This window comes from Micrasema longulum, unplaced genomic scaffold (genome assembly GCF_059751315.1).
Source record: "Micrasema longulum isolate JH-2025_06_02 unplaced genomic scaffold, ASM5975131v1 h1tg001783l, whole genome shotgun sequence".
Taxonomy (NCBI): domain Eukaryota; kingdom Metazoa; phylum Arthropoda; class Insecta; order Trichoptera; family Brachycentridae; genus Micrasema; species Micrasema longulum.
This window is the reverse complement of record NW_028278958.1, coordinates 266,077-278,392: the sequence shown is the minus strand read 5'-3', so window position 1 is coordinate 278,392 and position 12,316 is coordinate 266,077. Positions and strand designations below refer to the sequence as shown.

The following is a 12,316-nucleotide window of genomic DNA, read 5'->3' as shown; positions in this document are numbered from 1 at the left end:
TACCCTCAATTTTAAATCTGGAAATATAATGTATCACTTAAGTTTAGTTAGAATGTAAGTTTAGATATACAATTGTAAAGCGCCCCTGAGGTGATTTTTTACAAAAATGGCGCTATATAAATCAGCCAAATATTATTATTATTATTATTAAAACTGAACTAGCACCAATCACTTTCTCAGGAAGGCCATTCCATTTATCCACAACTCGGTTTGTCGGAAGTTCTTCCCGGGGTTGGATGAGAACGAGGTAGTGTTGAGTTTCAATTAATGACCTCTGAGATGGCGGTTTTCATTCATAGTGAGCATTGATGTTTATTAAGTAAATTTTTGTACATATCTGTGGTCATTTCAAGACATTTTTCGCACATCACAAAATAAGATAATATGTAACTATTTAGCCATGAGAACCATTACCCTAACTAAACAACAGAATTGTTAAGTACAAATAAAGATTATAATTATCTTCCTATTTAGAAGATTTACTTATATTTATTATGTTACGGCTAAAGCCAATCGAAGACCTTGTTCTAAAAACATCAATGTTCCGAAACGACGTTATTAGATTTTATTATTCTGTCTACGCATCCATACAATCGTTCTTTCCAAATATTTCTATAAAAATCATCAACTCAAATTCACTGTTAACAATACGTTGATTTTGTGAAAACAGCAATTGTCCACATCAATAAGGAACTTGAGCCCTACGGGAAATTGGATACAATAAATGTTTTCTTGCGCGTGGTAAAAATTGGAGAATTAAATTGTACAGCAAAATTTCCTGAAAATGTACAAAGAAAAAAAAACATATTTCAATAAAAACGAACTGCTTTGAATGACAAGTCAGACAAGCCGTGTAAATGCCTAGACTTCTCCATATCTGTTGTAATATATTTATCTCAATAACTTGTCTACAAACGTTTGGACAAAATCAAAATAATGTTAGTCAATTTTCGTTTATGGGATTGCTTAAGACTAAATATATTTACATCGTATAATATCAAAGCTATGTAAAATTACAAGAACTCATATTTTCACGTAAAAAATAAATAAAAAAACATGATTCGTTTCTAAAGGCCATACAAAACACTTTTTTTGATCGGTGCTTTTGTGACAAATCACAATCCTTCCTTTATCCAAACTTAATGGCGTAATGGGCACTGCATTGATTTCAATTTTATTTGTTTAAAAAGTTTTAGGAAATATTGAATCCACTGGAGAATGCAGCTTGGGAAGCATTCAAAAATGTTACTCACAGTTTCTAGGTAAGTCTGAATGTTTGAATATCAACCAGTTAAGAATCCAGTTTCCATAAATGCCTGTTTCTTGGAAACCTTGCATGATGGGGAAAAACCGGTATCATATTTTAATTTAGGAGAAAAAATACAATCAGTCTCATTCGCCAACCAATATTGAATCAACTGCTCCACAAATGTATAGTTTTTGTTATGTTTTTATTCTTTTCTTGTGCGTTTGTTAATATAAATAATATAGGTATGCACAGTGGCAAACGGTGATTTTATTTACAGGTAAGCTATAAAAAAATATTATATATTTGTACCTACGTAGTAGGTACATAATATAATGTATGTGATATATACTATAAATTGCTATTTTTTCTGTGGTTCTGTGTGATACAACAACTCTCATCTATGAAATCAACTCAAACGACGTAACTTCGTGATATATTATATTGTGTAGCTATATTATCCATTAATTTCACACATAAATTATATAAAAGTTTATGAAAAATAGTACAATAAATTCAGTCAGTATTAGGTCTCATTACAATTGAAATGTCAACTGGCCGATTTGTTCTAGAAATGAATAATGCCAAAAACGGCCGCGTCGAGCGCCACATGTGTTGCGAGTCATATATCAAAAGTATCATCTCAAAAACAAATAGTCCTTCTCAAAGAAATAATGTTTGAAATACTTTTTTCCAAATTGAGAATCTTCAAAGAATTTGTGTATTTTGTAAGTTTACTCAAGGAGAAAAATCCCACCACTGAGTTTAAGATGTTCAAAATATAGTACACTTATTTGTATGAAGAAATAAGCTGGAATAATCAGCTAGTTCCTTGGCCCATTGCTGGCGCTGGGCTCTTTATTAATACTTTTATTTATATTCGGAGAACAATACAAATGAGAACGAACAAGTAAATGAAATATAAACAAAAATATGTAATGTATAAAACTGTTTAAACATTTTGTTGATTATCTCTGTATATTGAGTCTTCTTTGTTTATTCTCACATGTATTTTTTTTTTTTTTTAATATGTTGTCGAGTGTCCTCAATTATTGTTTACTATGTGGAAAAATAAAAGAATAAATAAAATGAACATATTTTTCTTTCCGAGACAAAAAAACGTTTTTATTGTTGCAGTGTTATCAATGCAGTGCCCTGTGAAATACTAATCCAGTGCCCTATGCATTACTAGTTGCGAATGGGGAAATGAAGATTATAATAAAAATAACAATAAAAAAAATTATTTGTATGCCCATTAAAAACACTAAAATCTAATAAGTTTCTGGCACTTTTTTATTATTATATTGACCTTAGAATAATAACCCGCTGTTGCTTACAGAGACGCTTATACGCATAAAAAATTATCAGGGATTCTCCGTCACGAAGTTAGCTACAGTTTGCAGCAAAAAATTGGCCGTGCTCTTTTATTGCAGGGTTATGATTTTTTTTTCCTATTAATTTTAAGCGAGCAGCTTAAAGCTGATATGCTTAAATCTATTTAAATGAAAGTTAGTTGTTGGCGCACTTTAACTTTTCCAAAACAAATCTAGTCTATTTTTGAACCCATTGAGACTACACATTGAGATCAGCTCTTGTGGCAGCTTATTCCAACCATCAACAACCCTATTGCTCGAGAAATGCTTCCGTGGATTTGGATTGAATTTCGTTATCTCCAGCCTGAGACTGGCCTCGAAGACGAGCATCTTGTTTAAGCTCGAACATGGAATCGATAAAAATGTGTAGTCAAATACACATTCCTTCTAGTCTCTAAACTGTTGAAGCCAAACATACCCTGGAGAAAATCGGTCGGGTAGAGCCAAGAATAATACCCGCACTCTCTCATGTAGAGATATCTCCTTTTGTATTTTCTCTATCATAAGAGAGTACTTCAGTTCATGTGGCCCCCAAATCATCGAGCCACTCTCGAGTCTACTTCGCACCGAGGAGTTGTAAAGAGTTTTCAGTACGCGGGTATTTTCAAAAACCCTGCAGTACGCAGAACAAATCCTAGTACTGATTGTCTCTATGTGTTCATGAAATGTCAGGGTGCTCACAAATCTGACGCCCAGATCCTTAACATTCGATGTTCGTATCAGATTATGGTCATTCATCTCGTATGTCTCTATCAAGTCACCCCTTTCTCGCCGTTCCCGCAGCGTTGTGAGACCGAGAGTTTCCGGCCTCTCCACATATGGAAGCCGTTTTAGGCTCGGCGACAACTTTGTAGCTCGTCTTTGGACTCTTTCCAACAAGTTGATATCCTTAACAAAATAGGGATTCCATATATGAAACCCGTATTCGAGAGTAGATCTGATTTTGTTTTTGTATATTTAAGTAGCATATTCGGTGTTATATATGAGAAGGCTTTTTTTATCCAGTATATAATTAAATTAGATTATTTTGTTATGTTTAATATGTGACATTCACATTTGAAATCATCTGTTATTGTTATCTCGAGGTCTTTTTGTTGTTTCTCTTTTCAAATCCACACCGTCCCTTCTCAACCCTGGTTTAAGTCTGCAAAATTGTCTAAAATATTAGTATCGAACATTTGCAGGTTAAGAATTGGACACTGCTGCGCTAACAGTCACTTGTTTAAAATTAACGTAGTTAAGAGTCCACGGTGTGAGTGTGGCCAAGACTTGGAAACGCCTGACCACATATTTTTTGGCTGCCCAATAACGGAAGGACATAAGAATTATTTTAAACTTACAAACATAAATTTTCCCATAAATGTCGCTTCTCTCCTATCCTCACTTTCCCCCGAAGGGATTCATCACATAGGAAGTTTTCTGAGTGAGAATGGTGTGAACTTTTAGGAAGTTTCTAATTATTTTTTATTTATCCTTTGTACATAGTGTTAATAGTACATTGAAGATCCCAGTCTACATCAAATCATTTACGTGATTGGCAGAAATCATCCTTCGTAGGGTGAATTGCCAAAAAAAAACAAAATCTACACCGTTTAGACTATATTTAAGTTTGGGATTTTTCGAGCCGATGTGAAGATTTATATTTCAAAACTCGACATTTGCTTGAAACATCATTTTTCAAGAGAGGGATTTTTGTGATTCGCGACAAATCGCAAGAACAATCTTTGTTTCAAAAATTACATCTTACAACTAAGTCTGAAAACCAAACCAAACAATAATAACGGACAGTTAAGTGAAATTGTCGCTAACCAAACGTTTCAGTTCTATACAATAGAGCAAAATGGCATCTCTATAAGCGAGCGCGTTAGTACTCCGAGATATTGACACTGTTATTGCGTATTTCAAAGGACTTTCAACCCATGACTAAAGTCAGCATTTAACTAAACTCAAACACTATTCACTGAAATCGATTGACAATATGTTTGACCCAACCGCCTTTCGCGTTTTCATCTCTAGCCTCGTTGTCTTCAACGCTGTCGGTAGGAACTTTGTTGTCTCGAATCTCGTCGACACCATCACCGTTCGAATTTCGAATTTGCGCGACATTCTCGTGTTTACTTGGACCTTCGACTGTTTTAACATCGTTCACGCTTTTGAAGCTGCCATTACTCGCGAACTTCGATGAATTTGGCTGAGGAATATTGCATTTTGACATTTTTGAAAGCGGAGTTGATAACTTGATTTGCTCTTTTGCGGGATTATTCGAAGGAATCTTCATGCTTAGGGATCTTGAGAAGACGATAGGAGAGGTATCTATTAAGCCGTCCGCTGATTTCCTATGAGCCGTATTGTTTTTTACCCTTTGTCCGACGTTGGTCATCATTTCAATTTCTTTCCTGCGCTCTTGCACAGTTTTCGTAGCGATTTTGTCGCCAGACCTTTCGGATTCGTAACCGACGACGCTTTTCGACCGCCTGCTGATCGTCGCAGAATCTAAGCTGCACCGTTCGAAGCTCATTCGTTTCATCTGGATATTAGAACAACGCGGGATCGATTGAGTGACTTTCTCCGTCGGAGATTTGGGAGAGGGGAATAGAAAGACGTTTTCATTTTTTTCTGGTGATTTAAGACACAAATTCAACTGACCAGAAACTTCCAACTCCGGACTGTTCTTCTCAGAAACCTTTTGAACGGTTTTAATGGAAATATTCCCGTCGCTTTGCTCTGTAATCTTCAAATTACCGCTTAGATCTTTATTCTTTGGTACGAATCTCAATCCTCGCTTAGCTGTTTCGATATTTTTTACAACAGCCGGGCTTTTGACACCTTGATTCGGTTTGAAAACGGGTTTCGCCGGAACAGGAGGCGCAGTTTTGACTGCGGAGAGTCCCATGGGACTTTGCACCTTTTGCGAGGTTACTAAAGTATCGCGTTTGCATATCAACTTTTCTAAATCTCTCGATTTATCTTTAACGCTCGGAGTGCGCTTGAGATCTACACTGCCGGGAACATTTGTAACATGTTCAATTGTATTTAGATACGATGCACTTGTCACTACGGGCATTTCCGTCTTGGGCACTTCAGTGATGCTTTTCACAGTGACTGTCTCTTTGAGCGACGACGCTTGAATCAGCTGAGTTTTTTTGGTTAAAACACATCGCTTGAATTCCCTCGGAGTTCGCTCAATTGTGCGGAAAGCATTCTCATCTGGGTCACTGTAAATAGCCGAATCTCTGAACATTTCATTCCCGATTAGATTCTCAATTTCGTCGAAAGACTTTTCATAGAAACTATCATCTGACTCAAATTTAAAATGGAATTCCTTGGGCTCAGTCGTACATTTCTTTTCGCCCCTACAAGGCATCTGTAATTTGGTTTTAACTTCCGTACCTTTAGAGTTGTTATTTATAAAAGAATCTCTTTGCAATTCTGATTTGTTTCCAGTTTTATACAAAAACGAGAAGTTTTTATTATTTTCGTTGTTTGTATTGGCGTTTCCTTCGCTAGAAGATGTGAAATGTGACGAATTCGACAGTAAACTATCGGGACGAAGCGCATTTTTGTTAATAAATACGTTAACTTTATCTAAATCGGAATGAGATTCTCCGGGAAACAAAGCTTTAGGATCTGCGTAGTCCGACTGCGCTATCCTCGCCCCTAAGTGTCGGCTTCCCTGCTTGTAAATGGGTAATTTGTTTAGGTCTTGAACAGAGCTCTGGGCGGACTTCAATCCTTGGTTAAAGGGAGCAGGAAACTGAACGGACTGGGACATCTGTTCGACGTTTGCTATCAAACTATCCGTGGACTTATACGGCGACGTTATATTGTTGCAACTTTTTGAAACAGACGACAAAATATTCCCCTGTTTGTAGCTCGAATCGGGAGAGTTATTACCCTTTTCATCGTCAGGTTTTGTAACACATAGTGTAATAGAATTCTTGACTTCATCTTTAGAGTTCTTCCGTTCATTCTTACAATCAATATTACCGCCTTCTTTTAAGCTGCATTTCAACGCTTCTGCGACAGTGTTTTCGTGTTGTTCGTCATTAATAATACTCTTAAATCTCTGCATCAAATTCCTCGAGCCGTTTTTAGTTGCGTTTGACTTTTTACTGTCCGTCTTTTTAACGTCTTTACTTTCTTTTTCAGAATTAGCAGCGGTGGATGTGTTCTGATCTTGACTCGAGCGTCCCTTCAATTTGAACCTGTTAAGGACGCTTTTGAGCGACAACACATTGGCCGTGGTTTTGTATATTTTGTGCTCTGGATGCATCGACGTCGGGATGTCTTCTTGCGAAGCGCAGTTTTGCGATTTCTCATTCATGACTTCCATAGACGAAGAGATGGACTGATCCAAGAGTTGACTGCTGAGGAGAAGATTATTATTCGAAGTTTTGTTTAGATTTCCCAAGTGTTCGCTTTGCATTTCGAAGTTGTTTTTGTAGCATCTGTCTATCTCTTCTTCGAGGTCTAATGTGGATCGGCTGATGCAATCGATGGCTTCGTCGATGCTATCTCCTTCAGCGAAAGATCTAGAACTCCTATTAGAGACTGTGAGATCGCACGGAAATTTGAGGTCTGAATTATCGTCCCCTTTGATAAATCTTTCGATATCCTCGTAGCTGATTTCGCTAAAGTCCGACGCAATAGTAAAAGGCCTATCCGTTTGGAGTACTTTACCTTCTTTGTTCAAGTAAACTTTATTGTAAAATGACGGTTTGGTTTTGACCATCGAAGACGCGACCACTTCTGTTTCGTTCAAGTTGACTTGAAAGCTTCGCGGTAAGGATCCAGACTTTTTATCTCGCGGAGTTGTGAAATGTTCCTTTTGGCTCTGCAACCAAATCTCCGGGAGATTGGGGCTTTGGGGTCCATTCTCAGTTTCCAGATAATCATCGATGTTGACATTATTCAAACCATCCTTATTTCTCCTATTCTTCAAAGCGGGATTTTCAATTACAGTATCGTTAGAGATCCTCTTCCAGACTTCAGATCTATCATCGTAATCTTCGTCTCTTACTTCCACTTCTTCGTTTATCTTCTTGGGAGGAGAAGAAGGCACTGCGTACTCTCCGTTGTCGACGAAATCATTTACTTTTTTGATGTTCGGAACTCGGTACGCATCGATGTTTTTGTTCCCGTCAAAACAGAGATAAACGTAATCCGATTCTGATAAACTGACTCGTGTTTGTTTTCCGAGTGGGCGATCGGAGTTATGCGTATCCGTTTGCACTTTAGCTGGGCTTTCATTTTTAAGAGGCGCAAAAGTGCTCAAACACGGCACATCTTTGGAAGGAGAATCATTGACAACTGTAGAAGCCTCGGCAATCTTAGAGGCGTTTTTTTCTGGACTTTGAATGAGCGTCTCATAAATGTGTTCTTCTACGTATCGTCCACGATTTACACTACTGATATTGTCTTCGTTAGTTTTATCAGAAGTAGTTTTCGTGTCTGTACTTTCTTCTACTCCGTTATTGAGATCGCCGTCCAAAGTTTGCATAATGTTCTCCACTGCGGAGGTTTGCCTGCCGTACTTGGGCCGTACCTTCGGTTGATTATCTCTGCTTTGAATCATGATCTTTTCTGGGTTGGAGTGCGACTTTAACAACCTCTGATGCCGTCTGTTGGTCGCATTACGAAACTGATGTCTCTTTAAGATCTTTTGGAACTCTCTGTTTTGCATTAGGAGTTGAGATATAATTTGCTCGAGGGGTTTTTCATGCCCATCGTCGCAGCTTTCCGAAGCGTCGTCTTCCGGCTCGCTTTTCTTAGGGGAAACACTTCTTTCTTTCTTCTCTGACACTTCTGTGTGCCCTGTCATTTTCTTGACGAGAGTTTTTTCTTTGTTTATCTCATTTTGTTTGAATGAATCGGTTTTCTGAATCAAGTTTCTATAGACTTCATCTTCAGCCTCGCTACGGGCACCTTGCGGCGATGAACATTCTTTAGTTTCCTGTACACTGTTTAATTCTTTGTCAGTTTTATGGCTATTTATAGTGTTGATACTGTCGGTAGACTCGGAGATATGAAGAACGTTATCCGTTGAAAAATCAGTGTAAAATTTAGCCGTTGAATCGACAGCGAGATGTCTGAGAGTTTTCGCCCTATTTTTCTTGATTTTTGATATCTTCTTCGGCACTGTTTTCGAATTGTACATTTTGACTTCGAGAGTGTTGCTGGATTTAGATTCGGGCTTTTTAGTCAGTGGATTCGCATCTCTATCTAAGGATCTACACTTGCGCTCTGAAGCTGATTTTACTCCTTGGCTTAGAACATCTTTCTTGCAGTTGAAATTCCTACCAATAGAGGCAGCTCGACCACAATTGGAACAAATTACACTGATTCTTCCGCAGTCGATACATCTATCTTCCAAATTCCTGTCTTTTCTCAACTCTTCTTGACTCTTGGCGCACTTGTTCATTTCATTCTCGACTGATTTCTTCCAGTCCTTGGGATCAAAATTGATATTGGACATTCCTGGTTCAGATTTTCTCCTCACGGCACTGTTGGACTTAGGCACAGTCAGCGAGTCGTCCTTCGAGACTCTTTTAGATTTAGAATCAACTGAATGCTCGCACTTACTGGAGAACCCAATAGCCTCGGTACTATAATTTAAACTATCTTCGACTGTGATATTTTCGCGGATTTCCTGGCATTTCAAACAGGTTTTTTTAAGATTCATACTCTCCCGATTTCTGGGTCTATCGTCCGGAACTTCGAGCATGTCGAACTGTTTTTTAGCAGGCTCAATGGAGATTTTAACTCGAGATCCTTGACAGCGCTCACAGCTGATATTTTTCTTTACAATATCTTCCGTAGAACGATGATACGAATCTCTGTTAGATTCTTGGCTGCAATTTTCGCGGCTGCTTTGATTATCGATATACTGAATAGTTTTGCTACAATCCGAGCATTTCTTCTTGTCGATGCTCGCAATTGACGATTGGCTTTGAAAGTCCGAACCATCACAGTTCTGGCACTTGGCTTCGAACTCGTCGCATTCGTAATTAGAATCGGAGAATCTATCTTTGTCGAGCTGACAGCCTTTGCAAAGATAAATAGAACTAGATTTGCACTCAGAGCACAGATATCTATTCACCCGCTGGTTCTGGCAATCTTTACACAGTTCGTAATTAGAACAATCTACATTTGTACACGAGCTGTGACAGTCGCAGATGTCCTCGTCGAAAGCGGAATCGTTCCTGATACGTTTGTCTTTGTCGATCCCATTGTTTTCGCTAGTTCCATCAGCATTTTGTCCCTTTCTTGCGGAGCGTTTGAGTCGGTGTCTCAGCCCAGACTCGAATGATTTTCGTCTTTCTCTATCTAGTTTGCGTTTCTCCAGGTACTCTGGGGCAGACAGTTGCTTCCTCATAGAAGAGTGGGAAATCAGGGTGCTCGATTTCTCCGCTAGTATGTCGTCTGCAATGAAAACAAAATAAATTAGTTTGTTTCTGCGTTTGGCAAATTTAAACATATTTTTCAGATCAATGAGATCCAAATTATTTTTAAAAGAAAGTCCTTTGAATCGTGCATACTGCCGATAATGACATATGAACTGAAGACGATAACACCAACAAAGGAAAATGCAGAAAAATTCCATGGAGAGGTCCATGCTTGGTATAAATCGAACAAATGATCAAATTAGGCACAAAACCAGACTAGCAGATATCTTAGATCGTGTAGCGAAGTATTTTTTAATGGAAATACTTTGGAAAAGTTATAATTTTTACCCAATGCGCAATTACTTAATTTTTTAATGGCACGATTTTGAAAGAACAGGCATTTTAAAATGGCAAAATATCAAGATTTTCTTTATCCACCCATTATTCCTACTGTCTTTCTCGGTCTTCCTCGTTTTCTGCATCCATCAACATTCGCATCGTAGATCCTTTTAGCTGTTCTTTCGCTGTCCATTCGCTCTGCATGTCCAAACCAACGCAGCCCCCCTTTCTTGATTCTGTCGATAATGCATATCTCAGCCTTACACAGTTCACCGATCTCGACATTTGTGCACCTATCATACATTGTTTTACCATACATTAATGAAACCACGCGAGTGGCTAGCAGTTACCGTCAGTTTTGTTCTGGCCAAGCTGCATCACTAGCTGTCTTGCGTGGGATGGAATGACTGCGGTGTAATTCTCCAAAATCACCTGCAAATCACAACACAATTTTTACTCAAATATGTAAGCGGATCCGCCCCGATGATGGACCCGGTAATACACTCTGAAAAGAGCACAAATGACACATTTCAACCGTCCATGCGCTCAGTAGCTGCAAGACTTGTTGTTATCTAAATTCTAATTTTATTAATTTGCCTTTTATTTCGTTTTTAAAATATAACTTAAACTCTAAACTTCATTGTCAAATAAAAAATTTGATAATAAAAATGTAAATAGGGGCTAGATTTCTTACTGTCCATGCGCTCTGTAGCTGCAAGACGTTCTGTTATCTAGCTCATATATATCATAATTGGAGACGAGGAACTAGAATCCCAACCGTCCATGCGCTCTGTAGCAGCAAGACGTGTTGGGATATTTATTTATTGTACAGCGCCCTTGAGGTAATTTTCACAAAAATGGCGCTATATAAATTATCCAAACATTATTATTATTATTATTATGGCGTGTAAACTCGAACTGACAGTACACTATAGCCTACAAAATAAGCAGATAACTGGAAGTCACATGGAAGGGGGAGAGAGTCGAGCCCTGCCAAACACCCAAATATCTTGGTGTAACTCTGGATAGGACGCTTTCCTATAAGCAGCACTGCACCAATACTAAACAGAAAGTCTCCGCCGGGAATAACATATTACGGAAGCTCACCGGTTCATCCTGGGGAGCATCTCCACATGTACTCCGCACTTCTACCTTGGGTTTACGTGTCTCGGCAGCAGAGTCGCTTGTCCCGTTTGGCAGAAGTAATCACACCTCAAACAAGTGGATATTGCTGTAATGACATGGCGCGATTGGTGTCCGGCTGCCTCAAGCCCACACCGGTGCACAAACTTATCATATTATAGGAATCGCTCCACCCAACATCAGGAGAAACGTAGCAGCGGACACTGAGAGACACAAACAGACCCATGACCCTAAACACCACACCACCTTTACGACCATCAAATGGCTCCTCCGAGGCTGGGATCGAGAAAGAGTTTCCTCAAAGTCACAACTGACTCGGAGACCTCTGCAGAAAAACGCAGAGAGGATCTGTGGAGAGAGGAACTCGGCGATAGGCTCTGGATAATGCCATCTGAAAGCACAAACACCGCTCACAATTTGGACTTCCCTACGTGGAAAGTTCTCAATAGACTAAAGGTAGGGGTGTCTAGGAGCAAATACAATCAACAGAGGTGGGGTTTTCTGGAGGGAGATGACATGAACTGCGATTGTGGAGAGGTGCAGGATGATCCTCATCTGCTGCGGTGTCCACAAATGCAGTGAACTTGTGATGATAATGATTTGAGGATGGCCACTGACAAGGCGATATCTGTCGCTGCACACTGGAGTGGCAAGGTCTGAACTCCGGACCAGATAAGTAAGTAAGTACCGGGGCCTCGATTATAAAAGCTATATTCATCTGTACATATCAGACAGTATACTTAACTTCTGTACAGTCTGTATCTTCCTCGGTATGTTGTACCTACTAGTCATCTTGACATTAAACTTACACGAATAAAAAATGAACACGA

At 38.8% G+C, this 12,316-nt stretch overlaps 1 protein-coding gene across 3 annotated transcripts in view; it reads right to left on the bottom strand.

Annotated features, from left to right (window-relative positions):
• Positions 1 to 2,343: 2,343 nt before the first annotated feature.
• The window catches only part of LOC148273995 (uncharacterized), a 131,059-nt gene continuing 121,086 nt past the window's right edge, over positions 2,344 to 12,316 (bottom strand). For all 3 annotated transcript variants that reach the window (XM_088237772.1, XM_088237774.1, XM_088237775.1), the window contains exons 10-11: positions 10,694 to 10,775; positions 2,344 to 10,041 (exon numbers count right to left, since the gene is read on the bottom strand). In XM_088237772.1, the coding sequence (XP_088093898.1) occupies positions 4,577 to 10,041; positions 10,694 to 10,775 (5,547 nt within the window). In that variant the 3' untranslated portion in view covers positions 2,344 to 4,576. The remainder of the gene's footprint in view (positions 10,042 to 10,693; positions 10,776 to 12,316) is intronic.